This window comes from Nuphar pumila, chromosome 16 (genome assembly GCF_984573655.1).
Source record: "Nuphar pumila chromosome 16, dmNupPumi1.hap1.1, whole genome shotgun sequence".
Classification (NCBI taxonomy): domain Eukaryota; kingdom Viridiplantae; phylum Streptophyta; class Magnoliopsida; order Nymphaeales; family Nymphaeaceae; genus Nuphar; species Nuphar pumila.
Genome location: NC_143264.1, coordinates 87,338,666 through 87,363,907, shown reverse-complemented (window position 1 = coordinate 87,363,907; position 25,242 = coordinate 87,338,666). Strand labels below are relative to the sequence as shown.

Sequence of the window (25,242 nt, the reverse complement as noted above, 5' to 3'; positions counted from 1 at the left end):
TATCATAGAACTAGAGATCAATCAACCGTCAGTCAGAGTCAAGACAAGTGCCAATACAACATCCATAAATTTGACAATCTATAATGACAAGAAGCTAGAGGTGCACACATAACTCACCTCAACAACTAACTTTGTCTCCACAACATCTAGGTGCACAAAAAACATATAAGTGATACAACACACACATCAAACCATAGGTCAATCAACTATAAGTCGGAGCCAAACCATTGGCAATCTATATTGACAAGAATACAGAGGTGCACACATAACTCATCTCAATAACTAACTACGGCTCCACGACACAAAAGTGCAAACAATTCACCTCAATAAGGCCAAGGAAATAATAAAGGATGAATTAACAAAGCCATATAATAAGGAAAATAAGAAATCCTTGAAAGACACATTTCAAGGAACATGAACCGATCAACAAATCTCAAGTCAAGTGAAATATGTAATGAAGTGGATTGAATCCAATACACATGCAAGAACACACCTTCAATCAAGTAGAATACTTGATTGAATCAACACATCACCCACACAAGGGTCTAACAAATTGTTATTTCATATAAACACTCAAGAAAATGAGTTGAGAAATACAATGGGCCATATGGCCTATTTATAATACAAGGGCCACAAAGGGAGCAGCCCAAAGTGACTGTTGGGCTGCTCCCAAAATATGACTGTTGGGAGCAGCTTCAACAGTTACTTTGGAGCTGCTCCCAATAAAACTCAAAAAAATAAAAAGTGAAAAATACAAAAAAATAAAAAGGAAAACTCAGAGTCCCTTATGGGTTGATGCCTATTACAGTAAAAGGATTGAAATACCCTTGATGGGTATTTTGGTTTACAATTGAGTACATATACATATACGTATATGTATATCTTAACACTTCCCTCAAACTCATGGTACAAATACCGAGAGTTTGCCAAGTAAGAAATGAAATCTAGGTGACGGTAACGCTTTGGTGAAGAAATCTGCGAGTTGACACTCTGATGGAACATAAGTCAGTGTGATAGTCTTCCGCAGGAATTCTTCACGAATGTAGTGGCAATCCATCTCAATGTGTTTCGTTCTCTCATGGAATGTATGATTGCTTGCAATGTATACAACGCTCTTGTTGTCACAACACAATTTTGAAGGTTCTGTAGTATGAACCCCCAAGTCTTCGAGAAGTTGTCTCAACCATATCAACTCAGACGTAGTGGTCGCCATGATTCGATACTCAGCTTCAGTGGAGAAGAGTGACACCTTCTGCTACTTTTTGCATCGCCATGAAATTAAAGTCACCTATAAATACACATAAACCAGTGGTTGAACGTTTATCATTGACATGCCCTCCCTAATCAGAATCAGAATATGCAATGACTTTTAGTGAGCAGGAGGACGATAAAAACAAACCAAGATTAATAGTTTTTTTAATATATCTAACAATTCTCATTACAACGCTCATATGCACTATAGTGGGAGCATGCTCAAATTGACTAGCAGAATGAATATCATGAGATATATCAGGGCGGGTAATAGAAAGATAAGACAAAACCCCAATCATTTGTCTATAGGGCGTTGGATCTTGTAAGGGCTCTTCATCATCTATCTTCATTTTGGCATTTATGACTTTTGGAGTATCGACAAATTTTTGATCCGAGAGTCCTGATCTTTCAACGATTTTCGCTGCGTATTTAGTTTGTGACAAAAAATAACCACGATGTGAGTAAGCAAATTCTATTCCAAGAAAGTATCGTAAGAAATCCCATATGATAAATGGAATGATACATGCAAGTCAAAACCAGGTTAAGAATTCCCATAAATGTGAAATTTTACAAATCTCAACAATAGTTCATCCTACTACAAGCAATCACCTCATTAGACCTCTAAAACCCATAATTCAAGTGTATAAACAACTAGAACAAGAATATAAATATAATACCACTAAAGGGCCAAAGGCACACACGAAGGTGTTAATAATAAACACCTCTTGTCTACATATAATGATACTTGAAATGAGTGTATCAACGACTAGAACAAGAGTACAAATGCCAACCATGCGTTAAAAATCACACATGAAAGTGTGAATAAACATCTCTTGTCTACATATAATGACACTCAAAATCAAGTATGTTCAACAACTAGAACAAAAGTACAAAGCCAATAATGGGCTAAAAGCACACACGAAGGTGTTACTAAACATCTCTTGTCTACATATAATGATACTTAAAACAAGTGTATCAACTACTAGAGCAAGATCAAACAGTCAACAATGGGCCAAAAACACACACAAAGGTGTAAACAAACAATTCTTGTCTACATATGATGACAATTAGATAGGAGGCATAAAAGGAAACGACATTTGAGGTAAGAGGGCTTGTAATGGAAATGCAATTAAAAAGAAAATATCAATTTTTCAATTTATCTAGAAACACTATTGTTTCAAAAGTTAGACATTCATCCCAGGTACACATAATTAAGAGCATCCATAATAAAATCAATGGCCAAAAGAAAAACGAGTGATTCTACACACTCATAATCAGAGATCACATAACAAGTCATTTAGAGTCAAACTACAGGTTGACAATATAAAAAGACATAACTCGAGGTGCCCATAACTCACCTCAACAAACATCTCTGATTCAATACCAAAGCAAAGAAGATTGATGCATTATATAACAACTTGTGATGGACAACAAGTGCCATAAAAGGCAAATAATACTCATAAAGAGATAGACTTTCAAATAAGCAATGCCATGTGTAAGAACTGATTTAGAGTAATCCAAGAATCAAATCAAGCCTTAGCTATAAAGTGCAATTATATGCACACCAAATGATAATAGATGCAATTTTATGCAATACAAGATGTCAAATGACAATAATCTTGAATGAGCAAATAACAAATTTAGACCAATATAGGCATTCTTAATAAATGTGGTAAGATTATGAAGTTTGAGAATCTTATGTGAAAAACCATGAAAGGAAATGAATTCCACAATTGGAACCTCAAATGATGCTCACAACCAATCTCAAAAGAACCAAAAAGGTTCACAAATATTAATTTCTCAATCGAATCTTTGAAAGATTCCATGTAAGAAAAAAAGGAACTCCACAAATGTATCTACAAAAGATACTCCCAAACAATCTTCTCACAACAACCATGAAAGCTCTCAAGACGCATATACTCACAAGAACCACTAGGGTTTAACAAAAATACTCAAAAAGAGTACACAAGAAGAATAACTTTCATTTGAGTGGGAGAAACCCACACTAAAAAAGGGTAATAAGTTTATGAACTTGTTAAAACCGCACAACAACATAAAAGTGCACTAAGGCACAAATAAGCATTAATAAAAACCATAACTTTTACAATGAGATAAACACTTGAAGACAATCAAATTGAAGAATCTTTAAAATGCAAAAATAACCATATTTCATATGATAATAATACAAGACTACTCCTTTTAATAAACACTAATTTTAATTCAACATGCATAAAAAAACACTTTTCCAAACAAATATTGCTCATATGAAATGACGCATTAGGTAAGCCTTGTTAAAGGAATTAAAACTTAATAATGAATTTTTCATAGATGATATATGTCAGGATTTTTTTCGAAAAAACACAATGTTATACGAAGCCACATATATGACTTTTTAGTGGATAAGCACGTACCTTTAATACGAAACAACAAATATGATGAAAGTTTAGAAGAGTACGTGATCAATAGTTTTACACTACATATATCACAATTTTTTTAATCTCAACATAACTTTCTCTAAAGACTTACTATTCATATGAAGGATATGCTTACAAACACTGTTCAACATAAAATATAAATTCAAAGCTCCTAAAGCCATACACACAAGTTCAAGTGAGATTGACATCAAATTATGCTTGAAGGATAAACATGATTAACGACCCATTAAAGCAATTTTTGAGCAATCATATATCTAGTTTTTCGAAAAAAAAACTTCACCGGTTCAAAAATTATCATTTAAAATTTTCAAAACATACGAAAAAGTGTAATGTGATATACAAAAAAGCAAAGGTTCAATGAAGAACCAAATAGCACATCATGCACTAAATGTGCAAAATACATTTTGATAAAAACACAACGACAAAGAAAACACATATATATTAATGATCAAGGAAGTAGATATTTCTTCATAATGCATGATATTTAAGAAAAAAGAATACATACCAAATAACTTCAAGAAAGAAAAGAGAGAAAAGTGAATACTTCACCATTTTTCTTAAAATTTCTTGAATAACACACTTCTCGATACACCAAAGAACAACTCGATTACAACCTTGCTCTGCTACCATGTTAGAAAATGAGCTTGAACACAAGAGGTTCGATAAGGAACCCATAAATACACACACTTAAAGTGCAAATACACAAACCCACTAAGGGGCAACCATACGCACATAAAGTGCAAACTCATAAACCCACAGAGGGTTGAAGCCAAAGGGCTAAAAAGAATTAATCTTTATTAAGGGAGAAGGTAAAAACCCTTACTTTACAAGAGGGAGAGCCCTCTAATTTATAGAGGAAAGGAAAAGAGAGAGAGGGACCACATGGGGCTCCCTTCTAGTCGTTGGGAGCCCCAACGGTCACATTAATGACAAGTGGGGCCACAATGACTGGATGGGTGGGGCCCCATGTGGTCCTATTACATATTAAATAAAAAAGAAAAAGAGAAGGAAACAAAAGAAAAACCTAAAAATAAAATGGAAATAAAGCGGTTCAGAAAAATTACCAGAATACCCCTATCGGGTTTTTAGATGTACAATAAAGAAAAGAAAAATATATAATATATGTATATATATACTTATATATATACGAATGCATATATATATACATATTTTAACAGTAATGAAAACAAGAGGAATACAAAAGAGCTACCAAGTGCATACAACAATAAAAAAAAGTGCACAAGCATATGTCAACAAAGTGACAATACACAAGCCAATCAATGGCAAATATAAAAGATCACAAAAGCCACAAATGGGCATACACAAAATAACACAAACATAAAAAAATAATAGATCTCTTATTGAGTTAAAATGCTTCAAAAAGTGTTCAAGTAAATAAGGACAAGACGTCCCTTTATATGCAACAAGAGAGAGCTCAGGGAGCTCCCAATGGAGTTGTTGGGAATCTCAACATCTCTATGGTCAAAAGACCATAGAGCTCCTAGTCTATATAAAAAAGATAAAATAAAATAAAGATAAACAGAAAAAAGTCAAATCTGCCCCTAAAGGTTAGGACCTATTACAAGGGTAGAAAATGACCAAAATGATCCTATAGGGCAAAACCTATTACAACTCACTGAACATGATATATATTTATGCACATATATATGTATATATACATACACATATAACATATCTATATATATTTTAACAATTGTATCATAAAATATGACATAAAGGAAAAATTAGAAAAATAGAACAATTAAAAAATCATATTTAAGCATTACAACTACTAGAATTTCAAATATGCCTAGACCACTCAAACATGTTAATTAATTGTAACCTATGTTGTTAAAAACGCGCCTCAAGGCGCAAAAAAGCACGCCTCGCCTTGAGGCGAGGGCCTTTTTGCCTTGAGGCACACTTAAAAAGTGTAAAACCCTCAAGGAGTACGCCTCATGCACCTTGAGGCGAGGCGCGCATTAAAAAATCGGATGGGCTCGGACCCGAGTCCGACCCGGACCCAGACCCGTATACTCGAAGGTTCGAGAGAACCTGTGTCCTTAAAAAAGAGACAACCGCCTCGGATGAGCGGCAAAAGCCCTCGACCCTTCTCTCTCCACTCCGTACCCTCTCGTCCCCCGCGACTGTTGTCGCCGGCCACCACCCGCCGCCGGTCATCACCTCTTCCACCTTCTTTCCTCTGCTGAGAAGGCATCGACGACTCGCCCACCACCACCGTCTTCTTTTCTCTGTTGCGAGGGCGCCAACGACTCACCGCCGCTGCCGTCCGTTCTAGCGACCTCGACCGACATCCCCGACGCCGCCTTTCCTCTATGTTTTCCGGAGACGTCGAAGTCGCCGCCGCCAGGTAAACCCTCTGCTTTACTTCTTCTCCGTGAGGGGTCGACCGACAGGGGTGCAGAGCCCCCTGTCGTCGCCTCTCGTCGGCAGGGGGTTAACCCCCTACCTTTCTTTTGGGGTCGACCGACATGGGTACAGTGCCCCCTGTCGTCGCCTCTCGTGGGCAGGGGGTTCCCCCCTCTGCTTTTCTCTCTTGGTCGACCGACAGGGGGGAGGAGCCCTTTGTCGTCGCCTCTCGTCGGCAGGGGCTTACCCCCTGCCTTTCTTTTTGGGTTGACCGACAGGGGGGCGGTACCCTCCTGTCGTCGCTTCTCGTGGGCAGGGGTTCCCCCCCCTCTCTGCTTTTATCTGTTGGTCGACCGACAGGGGGGCGGAGCCCCCTGTCGTCGCCTCTCGTCGGCAGGGGGTTACCCCTGCCTTTCTTTTGGGGTGGACCGACAGGGGGGCGGTGGCCCCTGTCGTCGCCTCTCGTGGGCAGGGGGTCCCCCCCCCTCTGCTTTTCTCTCTTGGTCGATCGACAGGGGGGCGGAGCCCACTATCTCTTTCTTTTTCGGTAGGGGGCTTTGCCCCCTGTCGCTCACCTTGTCGTCAGGCAGGGGGCTCTGCACCCCCTGTCCTTCTTGCTTTGCCCGACCATTTGCCTTGTCGACAGGGGGGCTCTGCTCCCCCCTGTCCTCCTTGCTTTTTCGGAAGGGGGCTCCACCCCCCCTGCCATTTGCCTTGTCGACAAGTAGTGAGGAAGGAAGCTGATAACTACAATTGTTTGCAGGGTTTGCTCTCTTATCTCTCTCTCTCTCTGTTACTGTCTTTTTAGATTCTTTTTCTTCTAATACATATTTGGTTGTTTATGTTAAGTGTTATTTCATTGATACAATTTTTTATAGATTTTCTTATTTCCTGTTTTTGCATGTGTTGATTTTCATGCTAGTGGAATATTATGTATTGGAGAACGTCTTAGTTTATTATGTTTGATGATGTGTTCCAGTATTTAATCAAACTGTTGATGATGGTCGCCTCATTTATCGTTTTATTTCGTTGTTCTGTCATTTTGTAAACAGAATGATGTTTCTAATTCATGTATAAGTTTTAACTTTTAGTTGTTCTGTCTCTCCTCGAGGATTAGCCTGTTTCAGGACAATGCTATAGCCCTCAGATATGTTTGTCCATGAACATGAACCTGCTTTTGATTAGCTTAGGCTGGTATAGGTGTCATGCCACTGGATGTTGGGTTATACAATATACTTCTATATGCATTGTTAGTAATTTATCGTTGATTCACATATCAAATCTGCCTAAATGTTGACATTGCTCCTCTTGGATTAGTTAACTACTTGTATCTTTACTTTTAGTTGCTAATATGTGTTTGCATCACTACTAATAGTTCTCTGTATCAGGTGTCTTATTGTTTTGCTTGCATTTGCCATCATTTTCTTGTTACATTTTCTTGTTAAGTTTATTTTCAATCTCAGAAATTTTATTTCCTGTATTTAGATTAGAATTTAGTTGTTAATTTATTAATTACCATTTTTAGATACATTAATACTTGTGAGACTAGTTTAAAAAACTATTGTACATTAATTCTTATGTTGAAGTTTTAGTGTAATACAATATGCTGATTTTTAGATTTCTTTAAAAATCTGACTAAACATGACAAGTTTTGAATGTGGTATACATTTTTTGCATTTGTTTTCATGTAATGTGGTCAGCTGAATGCATGATGTTAATATATATTTTGTTATATGTATTTTTGCAGTTGAACAATGAGAAAAGATGTAGGATGAGATCATGGAGTTAAAGTTTCAAATCCCACTAAAGATCCCAAACTCGTAGGACATGTAATTTGCAATTACTGTCATAAAGTGACTACAGGAGGCATATATAGGCTAAAACATCACTTGGTTGGCACAAAACACGGTGTAAGCATGTGCGAAGCGGTTTCACCTGATGTGAAAAGTTTTTTTCAGAATCATCTAAAGGATCAGAAGCAAAGGAAATAAGAGTTAGAACAAAACAAGTTGGATATCGGGAGAAGTGTTTATTTTGGATCATCAACAGACGATAATGTGAATAAAGAAACTAGTGGATCATGTAGTGATGCAAAAACAAGTACAAGTGGTCTTATGGACCTTTTTGTAAACAAAGAAGCACGACAAACCACAATAAATACTGCTTTCAAAAGGGATGAAAGAAATAATGTATGTCGTGCCATTGATAGACTTTTTTATGTAAATGCCTTATCATTTAATCTTTGCAATAGTCCATATTTTGGTTCAATGGTAGAAGCTATTGCAAATTATGGGCGAGGGTTCAAACCGTCTTCTTATCACGAGATTAGAATGTAGATTTTGAAGGACGAGGTAGATTGTACTCATGAAATTTTAAAAGAGTTCAAAAAAGAATGACGAAAGGTGGTTGCAACATTATGGCAGATGGTTGGACAAATGGAAAATGAAGAAACTTAATTAATTTTCTTGTGAATAGCTTATCTGAGACAATATTATTGAAGTCCGTTGACATCAGCGATATGGAAAAAACTGGTGCAAATTTTTGTAAGTTATTTGAAGAAGTTGTTAAAGAAGTTGGTGAAGGTAATGTGGTGCAATTCATTACAAATAATACACCAAATTATGTGGCAGCTGGGAATATGTTAACAGCAGGAAAAACATGTTTTTGGACACCATGTGCAACACACTGCTTGGATCTTATGCTAGAAGATATTGGACAAATATCAATTTTTAAAGATACAGTGGAAAAGGCAAAAAAAGTTACAAGATACATTTATAGTTATGCATGGGTATTGAATTTAATGAGAAAATTTACAAAGAAGAAAAAACTTCTGCGTCCAGCCGTCACTCGTTTTGCCACAACATATCTTACACTTCATAGTATTGGATGTTATAAGAAAGAGTTAAAGTCGATGTTCTTATCTTCAAATTTTAGATCATCTAATTGCTATAAGAAATCTGATGCTAAGAACATTTCTTATATTTTTCTTAATCATCATAAGTTTTGGGCTGCCATATCATATGGAATTAAAGCTACACTACCTCTCGTGAAAGTGTTGCGACTAGTTGATGCAGACAAACCTGCTATGGGATTTTTGTATGGCACAATGGATAGAGCGAAGAAGGAAATTGCTTCAAACCTTGACAATGTCAAAAGAAAATATAAACCTATTTTGGATATCATTGATAGACGATGAGACTTGCAACTTCATAAGCCTTTGCATGCAACTACCTATTATTTAAATCCACATTTTCATTATGCTGACAATTTCAACTTCGATGGAGAAGTTATGAGTGGCTTTTATGATTCTGTTGAAAAATTAGTTTGTGATGCAAATATTCTATTGAAAACTACAACACAAATCGATGCATTTAAAAAGACAAAGGGGTTGTTTGGCAGAGAGGCAACTGTTATAACAAGAAAATTAAAAAGTCGTGGTAAGTTTGCAATTATGTTGTTATTTGTCAATATTTTTTATGTTTTTGTTAATTATGACATTATTAATATTTTTATCATTTTTTTATTATTTTATTTGAATGCAGTGGAGTTTATTTGGGCACAAAAATCCCGAGTTGATGAATTTTGCAATTCGAATTCTAAGTTTAACATGCAGTGCATTGGGCTGTGAGAGAAATTGGAGTACTTTCTTATTGGTTTGTGACTTTTGTATTTTATTTTTGAAATACATTTTTATAAGTTTAATTATCTTATAATTAATTATCAATGATTTGAAATTATAGGTGCATACAAAACGAATGAATAGACTTGAACAAGAGAAGATAAATGCATTGATTTTTATAATGTACAATATGAAATTAAGACAGAGAAATATGAGGAGGAGTGCTACCAAAGACTCTGTATGTCTAGATCATATAGACTCAGACGATGAGTGAATTGTGGAGAAGGAAAATCCAGTGTTGTCAAGTGATCTCAATTGGTTGGAGGATTCATGGTTGGATCCGAACTTCAACATAAATTCCATTGAGCATGTGCCTATTAAAAAAGTCACTTTACCTCATGTTTCACAAAGTAGTTCTAGGCAAAACATATCTTCAAGAGATCGATGTAAAGTTATATTCCTTTTACCTAGCTATGAATATAAATGTATTTTTTTAATTACATAACATAAATATTTAATACATGATTTTTTATTGAAGGAAAAAGAAAAGCAAAAGAAGTAACTGAGGACGTGGATGAAGAAAATGTAGATGATGAAGAGTCAGAGAATGAAGATGAAGGAAAACCTATTTATATGGATTCTTCAGATGATGATATTGAAGACTTAGATATTGATGATGACAAGACACAACAAGAGCCTAGGCCTTAATTCATATCATAGAGCTATTGGCCATTTATATGTTTTTTGGGTCTTTTACTTGTAATTGTGAATGTTAACACTCTCATTTTGAAGAGTTTTGGACAAATATATTAACATTTGCTTGTTAATGTTAACATGCATTTTCTAATTATAACCTGATGTTGTTAGTGCTAATATGCATTTTGTTGTTAATGCTAGTTTTTTATTGAGTGAATGCTCATATTTAATTTCTTAGATACTTACATAGATCAAGTTGTTGCATTAATGTTACTTTTACATGTTAATCTCATATTGTTTTCGTATTTATTTGAGATTTTTTATTTCGTGTTGGTTGGTGCTTCATCAATAAAGCATTTCTTATTTATTTATAATTTTAGATAATTTGTATAGTTTTTTTTAAGTTAATTTTTTTTTGAGGCTTACACTTTGCGGATCGAGGCTTACGCCTCGCCTCAGATTTTGGTGGAGCGCCTCGCTACACCTCAACGCTTTTAACAACACTGATTGTAACTAACAAAACAAAATAGTGTAATGCATGAAGGCATCAACAAGTATGATTTTTTGAAGACATCAACAAGTCTGATTTTTTTAAGACATCATTCTAACAATCCAATGATTCATCAATTAAATAGCAAAATAAAAAGGAGAAATCCTTCAATTCTACCTAGCTTCATCAATCACGACCAAAATCATAAGGGAATAAAGGATCTTCTTCAAAGTCATCCTCGTCCTCTACTCAGGCCCTACATAACTATTCCCTCTTCTCGAAGTTTAGCTTTCAATTGCCTCCATTCAGCATCATCACTGAAGATGTCAGACTATCACACCAATGTCTATATTATCACTGTCAATGGGATCATGGTAGCTTCTGTGTGTAGGGTGAAACTGGGTTGGGTATACCCGACCCAACTCGATGTCCTAAATCGATTATGCCTGACCCCAAGCGTTGTTGGTGGACCCATGGATTTGGGTCACGTCCAAAATATAGACCTGTAGTGAAAACAGGTTGGGTTTTGGGTATTGTAAATAAAGACCCGAACCTCAAAGAACCCGACCCAATTATGTACTGGGACCCAAATGGTTCTTCATATTTTAAAACTGATCTGATCCGATTATGTACCCAAACTTGCTTTGTACCTGAACCCAAACCGACCCGTACCTGACCCGACTATATACCTAAATTGACCTATACCCGAACCCGCTTCATGCCCGATCCATCTGAAAGTTTACAACAACAACAACAACTACGCCTTCATCCCAAAACAATTGGGGTCGACGATATGAACCAATAAAGAAAATCATTATGGGTCTTCCACATGAATCCTTCTCCTCCATTCATTTCTATCCAATGCCATGTCCTCGGTGAGGTTCAAAGCATTCATATTCTTTTTTATCACCTCCATCCATGTCTTCCTAGGCCTACCCCGACCTCTTTTAACTAATATATTTTCCCATTTCTCTATCCTTCTAACTGGAGCATCATTAGGCCTTCGTCGAATATGTCCAAACCACCGTAAACGATTCTCTCTCATCTTATTTTCAATGGGTGCAACGCCTACCTTCTTACGTATCTCCTTGTTCCAAATCTTATCTTTTATTATATTTCCACACATCCATCTCAGCATACGCATCTCAACTACACTTTTTTTTTTAATATGATGTCTCTTGGCAGCCCAACATTCCGTACTATATAGTAAAGCGAGCCTAATAGTCATCCTATAAAACTTTCCCTTCAACCGCAATGGCATTCTACGATCGCACAACACTCCAGTTCCACTCTTCCATTTCATCCACCCAACCTTTATCCTATGATTTACATCTCCATCAATTTCTCCATACTTTTGAATGATAGATCCCAAATATTTGAAAGAATCATCCACCGGTATTTCGTGCTCACCAAGCTTCACTACACTCCCATCACTACTTCGTTGCTTACTAAATCGACATTCCATGTATTCTGTCTTACTCTTACTCAACTTAAAACCTCTTGCTTCCAATGTCTGTCTCCATAATTCTAACTTAGCATTAACCCCAGCTCTAGACTCATCAATCAAAACAATATCATCAGCAAACAACATACACCACGACACATTTTCTTGAATTGATCTCGTAAGCTCTTCTATCACTATAGCAAATAGGAAAGGGCTTAAAGCAGATCCTTGATGTAACCCAACCGTTATAGGAAAATTGGTTGTCACCCCTCCACAAGTGCGGACATTGGTTACTACTCCTTCATACATATCTTTAATTATACTAATGTACTTGAGATAAACACTTTTCTTCATCATTGTCCACCAGAGAACGTCCCTAGGTACTTTATATACCTTATCCCTCGCGTTCCGAACTACTTTTTTAGCTTCCTTCTTTGCTATCATATACTTCTCCAAATTCTCATTATCACGATTTTTACTTAGATTTCTATAACACTCTCTTTTAACCTTAATAGCTAATTTGACATCCTCGTTCCACCACGATGTATCCTTACCTAGCGGTGCACCGCCTTTAGACTCACCCAATACCTCCTTAGCCACCTTTCTCATGCCACCCGCTATCTTATTCCACATAGATTTTGAATCCTCCTCGAGTCACCAATCAACTTCCTTAACTACCCGCTCTACAAACATTCCTTGTTAGCTTCTTTCAGTGCCCACCACTTAATTCTAGGATCTATCATATGTCTATCCCTTTTGCGGTATTGTCTAATTCTAAGATCTAAAATTAAGACTCTATGTTGTGTAGTGACACTTTCTCCCGGTATAACCTTACAATCGATGCAACAACCCCTATCTCTCTTTCTAAGTAGGAAAAAATCTATCTGACTCGTATTAACCCCACTTTTAAATGTTACTAGGTGAGACTCCCTCTTCCTAAACCAAGTGTTTGCTAAGATCATATCATAGGACAAACCAAAATCTAAAATCCTTTCTCCACTTTCGTTTCTTTCTCCTATACCATAGCCTCTATGGATACTCTCAAATCCATCCCTACTAATGCCTACATGCCCATTAAGGTCACCGCCGATGAAAAGCCTTTCTCCATAAGATATCCCTTGTACTACTCCATCTAAATCTTCCCAAAATTGACGCTTAATGGAATCATCTAAACCTACTTGAGGTGCATAAACACTAATAATATTAATAATATTCGTACCTAATACTAATTTAATAAGTAAAATCCTATCACCCTTCCTACGGACCTCAACTACATTATCTATAAACTCACGACTCATAACAATCCCTACTCCATTCCTATTCCTATTTATTCCTGTATACCAAATCTTATATCCTTAAGGTTCTATCACTTTTGCTTTCTCACCTACCCATTTGGTCTCTTGTAGACATAAAATATCAATCTTTCTCCTACACATAACATCTACTAACTCTACCAACTTACCAGTTAAAGATCCTATGTTCCAAGTGGCTAACCTAATTTTATGGTCTTGTACTAACTTCTTTACCCCCACCCGTCCAACAAAGTGAGGGAACCCTTGCCTATTTGACACCACACCCGGGCGCCGGTGTGACGCGTCGCTTCCGGGCGACGACCTAGCAACCCTTGCCCATTTATCACTGCCTCCGGGCCTATAGAGTACAGCGCGTCGCTCAGTAGGGAACGCCCCAACGAAATTCTCATATTGGTTCATATTCATAGGGTATGACAGTTTTTATGCTGGCTGTCACACGCCTACCGCAACCCTCCTCCTTTGTCCGGGCTTGGAACCGGCAGTGTATAACTAAACAGTTATACACAGGCGGAGTTGAAAGTTTATAGATTGGTAAATATTATATATTAAATTAAACATTTAAAGATGTTGACAAACTTAGAATTAATATGCATTGCATTTTAGCAACCTAAACTTTAATTCATTTTTGCATATACTTTCTATTGCCTTTTTGTCATGGAAATTGTCGGATTGAAGTGAGTCCCAGAATAATACTCAAGAACTCGTTGAATTTGATACATTTTGAATATGATATGTCACTGTTTTTTTTTTCAACTTAAAATATTTGGTTGGCATGGATATATTCTTTTTATATTCAGATTTTGACATTATTTATAATAGTTATTAATCTTCTGTTTTTTTAGCATATAATCTTCTTAATAAACACTTGATTCCATTAATTTACATATTTTTTATTGGCTGGTAATTAGGTCTAGAAAACCGATCATTTCAAGACCCGAGCTGAAACCCGAATCCTTAAGACCCGAACCGTTAATACCAAACTTGTTATAACCTATATGGGTCTACTTTTTTCAGCCATACCCAGACCCGAAGCCGACCAGAATCAAAACAAGTCTACTAAAGACCCGACCTGGCCATACCCGACCCGATGGATACCCGAACCTGTTAAACCGTATGGATCCATGGTTTCTTGTTGTACTCGAACCCAAATGAGATTGGGTCGGGTTTGGGTCTTACTTTTAGACCCGATTTAACCTTTGCCTGAGTCTCATGTCATAAACAATAATTATAAGTTCATTTAATCATGAGTGAGTGCTCCATTTGGTTTCTGTATGTATGGATATAACAATACAGGTGTAACCTAGGATGCAACCAGAATACAGTATGACTCAATAATTGTTAATACAATGATTTTTGTATGTGCAGCATATTGCATAGAGGTTTAATACTAAGATACAATGTATAATACCATATAATTCAATATGATTTTTACAACATTGAAATTTCTAATGCTACTTTTCTGGATTTGATGTTGTATTTTTTTTCCAATTAGCTTTTACAATCCCCTTCAATTGAACTACTTGCATATTTTTTTCCTCAGTTTCCTGGATTGATTTTCTCCAAGGAATTTTTACCTGATGCCTTGGAATCTGACAACCCCAAAGACTTCAGCTCTGCTGTATTTGAGGCCTTGCATGCCGAAGTAGATTTTACTCTTGCTGGGTATGGATGGCAGTGCTCATTGGTTAATAAAATACAGTTCTTGTTTCTGGTTATAATTGTATATTTCATTATGCTGTTGTTCTATTATCTCCAAACCGTGCATGATTATCGTGCATATGGGTTCATTGTTTGCTATTGGATATCGTCAATTTTTTTTGTTAATTTTTTTGAGCAGTTGCCTGCTAGTCAGGAAATAAAACCACCACTGAGGGCCTAACATGCAGCAGAGGCAAACTCAGATTCCAGAAAATTAGATATGCTAGTCGCAGATTGAGACTGAATCCAGTTCTTTCTCGTTCCACCTCTTTAGCTCCCAAGGATGGGCAGTGGGCTCCTATATTTTCATAGGAGCTCAGTATGAGATGATGTCAGAATGTTTTTGTGACTTATGAAAATATCTGTGCTTTCTAGAGCACTGTTCCATCACATCTTCATAGGTACAAGTACTGTTGGTTTTGAATTGTTTATCAGTTATTTCTTCAGCAATGTAAACGAACACATCTACTTAGATTGAACTATAGAGAAAATTGAACTATTTTTAAATGTTCAGAGTGAGGAAACTCATAAACTAAATAATGTAGCTCGATGATATTTTCACATTGAGTTCCTTATAATGAGAAGAGATGAAAGTAGTTTCCAGTGGTTTTCCTATTTCTTCCCCACAAGATTCATGTCTTCATGGGAAGTTAGCCAAGTTGCATTTTTTAAGAGACGAACATGATGCTAGTCCATTTGTTGTGGCAGTTAAATACATGCAAAGCATATTGCTGGATGCTAAACAAATGAAAGCGGCCCCTCTCATATTATTGGATGTCCTAGGGGGACAGATGTAATGACTAGTACATTGTATAAGAATGATTCTTGTGAATGAGGTTATTGTTGAGAGGATACATAAGCAAATGAGGTGTGCATTAATTATATACATGATGTATATGTTAACCCCTGATGCTTGGTATATAGGCCCTCAAAAGAAAGTCATGGAGAAACTGATGACATGGTGAAAAGTACGGCACTGTAGAGTAGTCTTGTCAACGAAACATCTTAAAGTCATGTGCAGTTGTCTTCTAGCACACACACAATAGCTTTAATTTCTTATGGAAAATGTTTTTACTAGCATCAAAAGTCTTCTTCTAGTCCAAGCAAAGCAAATGCAGATCTTTCTATTACCGAGCAAATGTTGAACCATGAAAATTTGTAGGCCATAGACAAGTGATCTCCAATTCAATTTGAATTTGTGCAAACTGTAGTTTATGCTGGAACATGCATTGAATAGAAAAAGGCTTGAGAAACTCTAGCTACGAGTTGCACACAAGATATATGCTGACTGAGATGCACCAATGAACTACCGACATGAAGTGTGAATGCAATGTTAGGGCTTAGATAGTCATATTTATCAATCTGCTTGCTGACTGTCAAATCATGGCAATATAACCAAGAGGATTTCCATCATCAGCACATAATTTGGTAGTTAACTTGTTAGAAGTGTCAATCCCATCTCCCAACTGAGCATGAGAGACAAGCTTTATAGCACAAGCTGATGCTGTGACAGTTTGCATACCATGAATTTGCTAGGATTCCAAGACCCTTCATCTGGGAAGAGCTCCTACTTCTTTGACTAAGCTATCGTCTTCAATTTGTCTGTTGTTTTATATTCATGCTGACACATGCACAAATTGTAATAACCTAAAATTTTCTTAATTAATTGGAAATTTTGTTTTCGTAATTCTATAAATTGGGGCTGGGATTCACGTTTCGAATCCAGGATCCATAACGAATCCATATATATACGTATAATAACTGATATATATATATATATATATAGAAAAAGAGAAATAACAATAAATTATAAACAAATAATAATAATAATAATAATAATAATAATAATAATAATAATAATAATAATAATAATAATAATAATAATAATAATCACCTACTTAACGCAGGGATCCGCAGTTGGATCCATTTGGATCCAACCTACAGATCCCCACTATTGGAGACCTACAGATCCAAACCGTTGATCCTGACCGCGGTAGGTTCGCGGGTCTCGGACCTGGGCCACGCCCCGTGTGATGAGACGAGTTACATAAAAAACGGACCCTGGGTTGGATCCGACCCGGACCCGCCAACCCGTTAGGGTTAAAAACTGCAGGGGCGAGGGTTTCTTTTAAACCCTCTCCCCCGCGCCGCTGCTCTCCCGTTTCCACCCTCTGCTAAAAAGGGAAACCCTTTCCCGATTGACGCCTCCTGTGTGCCCCTTTCAAAATCGTGCAGAGGGGAGGGAGGGCTCTCAACCTACGCCCTCCCTGCTCCCACTACCGCTGACCTCCCCTCTGCAACCCTCAGCGAGCCATACACTCGCCTCTCTCCTCCCCCCCCCCCCTTCTCCCTCTCCGTGGGTTCCCGCCCGCCACCCATCGACGGTGGTCCTTACAGGTAAGATCCTCGCTCATCTATCTTCTCCTCCGATTCCTCTCGTTTGGCAGGGGCCTAGACCCCTACCGATCGTGATGCTCCTCAGCAGCGGGGTCTCACCCCTGCCGCTCGGATCCGCAGAGCGCAGGGGGAAGCCCTGCCACTGTTTGTTCTTTTAGTAGGGGGCAAAGCCCCCTTCCTCCATTTGTTTTCCTGGCGGGGGGCTAAGCCTCCTTGCCTTTGTGTTAGTTTCTGGCAGGGGGCTCTGCCCCCTGTCTTGCCTCGGTTTTTGTTCTGACAGGGGGCTCAGCTCTTGTCCCGCCTTGTGTTTGGGCAGGGGTCTCTGCCCCTCTGTCCTGCCTTGCTTTTCGGCAGGGGGCTTCGTCCCCTGCCTCTGCATTTCGTTCCGGTAGGGGGCTCCACCCTTTGTCCTGCGTTATTTTTCGACAGGGGGCATCACCTCTGTCCTGCTGTGGCTTTTTCGGTAGGGAACTCTGCCTCTCTGCTTCCCTTGTTTGTTTCAACAGGGGCTTGACGTTTGCCATGTCCCTGCCTCCTTTATTGCTTCACAGGAAGCTCCCTGCCCCTGTTTGTGCGAACAAAAGGTCGATAGGGGGCTTGACCCCTACTGCTTTCTGTCTTCCCTGCTGTTCGGCAAGGGCTGGGGTCTCTGCCGCCTTCTGCTTCTCCCTGCTGTTTTAGTAGGTTGGCAGGAGTCGCTCCTGCCTTTGTCTATCTTATTTAACGTCGGGTTGGGTCCGGCTCGCAGATGAGTCCGCCTGCCCCTCCAATTTCCTTTCAAATGGTTAATTGATTACCTTTTTCGCAGCTGGCGCAACAGAGCACGCTTGCCTCCACGTCGATTATGAGGTTCGGGTTCTTTCTTTTGAATCATGAGAGAAATCGAATACCAATTCAATTTCCATGTAATATTTAGTGCAAATCCATGGTTAGAGAGTGAATCTATGTGTTCACTCTAGATTATATAGATGAGGATCTATAGATCCTCTTTTATATGGATGTTTTCAGATCTTTTCATATAATTTTTTTTTCTGTGTATGGGTATCCCTCTTAATCCAGTGGTAAGGGTTTAGATTAAATCAGATTAGCATGGGTTTAAGAACAAAGTGAACACCTATGAATCTGATTTCAGATTTACAACTTTCCGATTCTTTTCACCATGGTTGTCTCTGTTGGTTTGGATATTGGTTTCCTGATTTGGGTTTTGTTGAACCTAAAAGATCTAATCGTAAGGTCCTTTGCTGAAATTTAACTCTAGTGGGATGGGACTTATTTGGTTATATGTTGATCCGTGCTTGAGTTGGGTACACGCTGGGATGCGATTGGAATTGATCTTGTTAGAGTTAGATTCATTGGGATTGCATATCCTGACTTGCATATCGCTTGGGACTGAATTGACGATGGGTATTTTACCTTGAAAATTTTGTATCTGACGTTCCAGCAAGAACAAATATATTTATTGCTTGGTTTATGTTGAATCACAAATTTCTGTACAGACTTTAGCTGTCACATTTTTGCTAGACAGTTCACAGAGGGATAGTGTGGCTCAGTCTTCTTTATTTTTCTTTTACATTTCGTTGTCTATGCACACTGAATTTCGTTTATGAAATTCTCTCGAGACTTATCACTTATTATTCAATAAAGGTTTGGTTTGGTATGGATGATAATTGTACGCTCTATCGTGGTTGGTTGTTTTATCCAATTGGGAGTGGAACTGTAAAGGCCTCGGGTTTTTCAGAAGATTTTCGCAATGGTTTAAAAAAAAAAATTTCCTCATTTTCAAAGGGTATGAGTTGGGGTCGTTACACAAATTCTTTTTTGGTAACAAAGAATCTAATGCAGGGGATGCCAGGGAATTGTTTAATTCTTGTCACCATGTTTTGAGATCCATGTATTTACTATGAAAGCTAAAGAGAGTGAGAGAGAGAAAACATTTCATTCCACATTGTGTGCACAAGTTTTGAAAAAATTGTGCTAAGATTGGCCTTATACTAAAGCAAGTATGACCATTATGTGACAAAATTATGCTAATGACAAGACCACTTACAAATGTGTTTCATTCCAAACTTGCCATTGATTTTTTGAAGCCTAATTTTATTTACAGGTTTACTGAGAATATCAGCCAATTGTAGTTGAGAATGCACATAATGAACTTTAAATTGTTTGATCTCGATCTTCTCCCTAGTGAAGTGACAATGCACCCCTATGTGTTTGGTTCTTTTATGATTAACTGGATATTTCTATATGGATGGCGGCTTTGTTGTCACAAACTTATGAGTTGGGTATTTTTACTTTGAGCCATAGTTTTGTGACCAATGATTTTTAATCACATGCCGTCACATATCCCATGTGCCAAAGCTGTATACTCTGCCTCAGTACTCGTTCTAGCTACAATTGTGTTTCTTGGTTTTTCATCAAATAAAATTACCTCCAATTAATGCACAATATCTTGAGGTTGACCTTCTTCAATTGCTTCTGCTCAATCTACATTCACATATAATTCTATGTCAAAATGCTCATGATTTGCATATAAAAGGTCTTTTTCAAGTTTGTTCTTCAAGTATCTCAGACGTGATACTGATGCATGCATCATACACCTCTTTGAATTGTGCCTATTGGGGGCAGGCTTGTAAATACATTAAGGTATTAGAGGGTGAATTTTAATCAGGTGGGTTATCATATTTAGATCTGAGGAGTTAGGATCCAAACCATGGATACCCTTAATAAGCGCAATGTAACGTCTTAGATGGGATATGAAATAGAGTAAAGTCGGAGGTAGCTTCCCTGAACGCCCCAAAAAACTTAACCCAGAAACACCAGGATTTTTTTTTTATTTTTTTATGCATACAATAGAATCATTTTATAACTCATGGTGAAGTGAATGAAGCGATACAAGTAAAAAGATCTTCAAACAATCCCCACATCCTTTATTCCACTTTAGTTCATGAAACTTTACAAAAGTACATTTATAAAGAACGAATCCATGATGGCATATCAGTTACAAGTTGGCCAGGGAACCAGTAGATCAAACAGATATTGAAACCTCTCCTGTAACCGCTTGTGGTGACTACTCATGACCTGAGAATGTAAAAAAAAAAAGGAATTAGACTACCACGTCTAAGCAGGAAGTATATCGTGAATCGAGTGTGTGGTATGAGTGTCATGGTTGATCTTTAGTGTATATCAAGACAGGTAAGCACTATGTAACAAAGATCTAAATTCATGTACATGAGCAGGTGAAAAGTTATATAATAACAACTATGCCACATTAATATGCAAGTGAGCAGTTATTTAGCAATAACAAATATGCAACATGGATAAGCAGGTGAGGTATGCCACAGTCAATGTAATAACATGTACACTTTCAGATAACAATTTAATTACCTCGTATCCACCAAGTTAAGAATTTTACTAATTTATAAGTTGATAATATAAAGCATCTGAAATGCAACTTACATATATCTCTCTAGTGTCTCCACTGGTTTGTGACACCTACTCTTCTAAATGATGTTTAATTATCTTATCCCGTGGGCATAGGTGACCATCTCAGAAGAGAACGTTCGGGGGTATATTATTCCAGGTAATTTTATTAACCCGAACATTCTAACGGAGACTGAATCCCCAAGGGAGCGACGAATAGCCGAGAAAATCTCCCAAGGGCTCAACTCAAAACAGGATGCATCCTTAACTTCTGCAGAAGACGTGAGACTACCACCTATGACACATAGGTAGTCTTAGTCCCTAACTCCGAGGACGGGGACCCACGAGCCGCTTCACGCTCGACACCAAACACAAGTCCTCAAAGTCTTGTACCACCCACCCTCTTCAAGGTAGGTCTCAATTGAGTAATTGGGTTTCATTAATTTAGTTATTTTCCCGAAGTTTAGAACATTTCCACAACTTCTAATCACTGCCATAGCATTAAACCCCATTCTTAGTAATACACACACTCAAATATTGAGTCCCAAACTTTCCTTTGTCACATGTTATGTTCATTGTTCAAATATACTAAACTTGAATACCCATCATAGGTATCTATCTGTTAAATATAACCCAACTGCTCTGTTAATAAAAGTATCACATACTCCCACATATTGTTCTAACCAAATTGTCCCAACTAGATATCTTTTAAAAAAAAATAACAAATCAGCTATCCTGAAATTTGTGTTAAGCCATTATTAACAGACAATCGTCCAATATAGATTGTTGTTAGTCAAAAAAAATGTATCGATATGGTTTAAAAGAAACAGGACAATTCATGCACAAAGAGGCAATATACCATTGATAACGCCAGTGGAAATCAAACATGAACAGAAACCACTACTCCTAAATATAACCTTGGATGTAGTGTTAAATGATATACAATTTTAACGTGTTCTTTATAATGTGAGATATGTTCTATGGATCACCCAGTATAAGATACGTAAGACTGTTCAAGCAAGACATAGTCCCTCAATGAAGGTATGTTTACTACTGTTTTTCCTTTTATACATTATTTCAAAAGAGAAATCACAATCTACAACAACCCACGAAATTATGGGCTTATAAAACAAAATGGAATTTGATATAATATATACAAATTTTAGTTAATCTGGAATCCGACGCAAGCATCAAGAACCCATGTTATTTCAAGAAGTTAAAGAAATTAAAAGAATATATGTTAGGCTGTCTTGATTGAATGGAAATCATCAGCCGACAGATTCAAGACACCCTGCTTCACATATCATTTAGAATCCAACGCAATAGGTTAAAAGAAAACAATCTAACCAAGAATAATCGAGCTGACCAACATCATATATGATCAAGAAACCATTAAGCTTAAGAGAAGGAAACAAATCCGAAAACCCATCTGATTAAAAGCATATACGATCAAGAAAATCAATGTTTTCCAGAGAATGAATCATTTCAGTAAAAGAAATGATCCCCATCGTTCAGACTTGAAGATTTAGGGCTTGGCCAGCCATACCGCTTTTTCCTCATGACCCTCGCGACCCTTGCCGGAAATCTCCAGCCCTTGGGATGGTTTTTCCGGCAAGCAGGGTAAAAATAAACCTTGAAATATGGACAACCATCAGGTGTCCCTTTGTCGACCCGACCTCACCTCGAATCAATCGATACCCTACAATATCAGAGCAGAATCCTACCTCTTCTTTTCCGGCGACGAACGAAGACAAACGAGGCTGACGACCGAGCTCAGGTACCCCCCCTGTGTTTCTTGCTGCCGACTCTGAAATCGTCATGAGAAGAGGGATGAGAGGCGAGAGACGAGAGAAGGAATTTGAGAGGAGAAAAACGCGAGGGCACAGCCTCCTCTACGTTCCCTCCTTTTATCGTGGCGATTCCCCATCTCCGATGGACCGGAAGAGTCGGTTACCTTCTGTAACCCCTCCCCTCTACCGATTTTCCATTTCCGCTTCTTAAGTAAGAATCATGCCCTAAGAACGATTCTGAAACTCGAGTTTTAATAAAACTCAAAACGGGTCTGGGTCCGAACCCGATAACCTACCGTGCCGGATCCATTTTACCGTGGATTCAGATCTATAACAAATTATTAACCCACTCCACCCCTTGGATCCTCCATGATGTGGGTTCGAAAAGACACCACTTGGGCAAATCCTTAAATGGATCCATTTAGGTCCATGGTGGATTCGACCCCACCCATATAGTTCGTACCCTATTGCCTGTAATGAAAAGAGGCGGAAGCACCAATAGAGCAAAAAGTCACTCCTTAAGAGTGACTACAAGAGCCAAGAACACAAACACCAAATGTGCACACACAAAACTCACAAATATAGGAAATGACTTAAACTCATAAGTTGGATTTATTGAAGAAAGGAAGAGAAGGGTGTAAAAACCCATACATTTACAAGGGGGAACCTCCTCTTTAAATAGAGGAGGGAAGCACTAAAGAGGACCCATAAAGGGGGCTCCCTTCTAGTCGTTGGGAGCCCCAACGGTCATAAATATGACTGTTGGGGCCACAACGACTAGATGGGTGGGGCCCCTTTATGATTCCAAAAAGCAAAAAGAAGAAATAAAAAAGGAAAAAGAAAAAAGGGAAAAAGAGAAAAAGAAAAAGGTACATTTGGGAATTACCAAAATACCCCTATCGGGTTTTTGGTTTATACAAAACAGAAAAAGAAAATATAATTATGTATATATACATATATACGTATATATACTTATATATATATACTACTGTATATGTATATATATAAGTATATGTATATATATATTTATATATACATAATTTAACATGCCCCCTCAAACTTTACGGGGAGAAGACCGAAAGTTTGCCAAGAAGAAACATGAATCGTGGAGTTGGGAGCGCCTTGGTGAAGAAGTCAGCTAGTTGATACTCTGAAGTGACATATGGCAATGTGATGGTTCCTTTGAGATATTCGTCTCGAACATAATGACAATCCATTTCGATATGCTTGGTCCGCTCATGAAAGGTGTGATTGCTGGCAATGTATATCGCACTCTTGTTATCACAACAGAGCTTTGTGGGAGTAGAAATGTTAACACCCATGTCACTAAGAAGACTTCTGAGCCACACAATCTTCATAGTTGTCATTGCCATTGCCCGATATTCAGCTTTAGTAGATGATAAGGAGACCTTCTGCTGCTTCTTGCATCTCCACGAGATGAGAGATTCACCTAAAAAAATGCAAAGACCCGTAATTGAGATCCGATCATTGGGATTTCCTCCCCAGTCAGCATCAGTAAAAGCAGTTAATTCAAGAGATGAGGAAGAGGATAAGAAGAGTCCCTTGGAGATGGTATTTTTGATATATCGCACAATTCTCATTACAGCCGCCATATGAACCGTAGTAGGAGCGTGCTGAAATTGGCTTGCTGCATGAACCGCATGAGCTATATCTGGATGTGTGATGGATAGATAGGTGAGGGATCCAATTAATTGGCGGTAGGGGGTTGGATCTTTAAGAAGAACACCATCTTCAAGTCTTAGTTTCGCATTGATAACTTCAGGAGTCTCCACTTTCTTTTCATCAGATATTCCTGATTTGGTACAAATTTCCGCAGCTAACTTCATTTGAGATAAGATGTACCCACGCGCTGAATAGGCCACTTCAATTCCTAAAAAATATCTCAAATAACCAAGGTCAGACATATCAAAAGTATCTTTTAATATAGACTTAACATCATTTACTCCCTTTTTGTCATTCCCAGTGATGATCATATCATCAACATACAGCAGAAGCATAATAATGGAGTCACCTGTTCTTTTGACAAAAAGAGCAGTGTCAGTATAACAAGAAGAAAAACCTAAATTGATTAATACATTACTAAACCTGTCATACCAAGCTTTAGGAGCTTGCTTAAGTCCATATAAAGCCTTTTTTAATTTTAAAACTTTTCCATTTAAATTCATACCTGGAGGTGGTTCCATATAAACTTCTTCATTTAAATTACCATTCAAGAAAGCATTTTTAACATCAAGTTGAAAGATGGGCCATTTTTTGACAGAAGCTATAGCAATAAGGGCTCGAACGCTAGTCATTCGA

General features: G+C 37.8%; 1 protein-coding gene across 5 annotated transcripts in view; it reads left to right on the top strand.

The window, feature by feature from the left end:
- Positions 1-25,242, top strand: part of LOC149814009 (binding protein) — a 164,076-nt gene that overhangs the window by 74,544 nt on the left and 64,290 nt on the right. For all 5 annotated transcript variants that reach the window (XM_089992500.1, XM_089992499.1, XM_089992502.1 and 2 more), the window contains one exon: positions 15,159-15,280. In XM_089992500.1, coding sequence (XP_089848626.1) covers positions 15,159-15,280 — 122 coding nt within the window. The remainder of the gene's footprint in view (positions 1-15,158; positions 15,281-25,242) is intronic.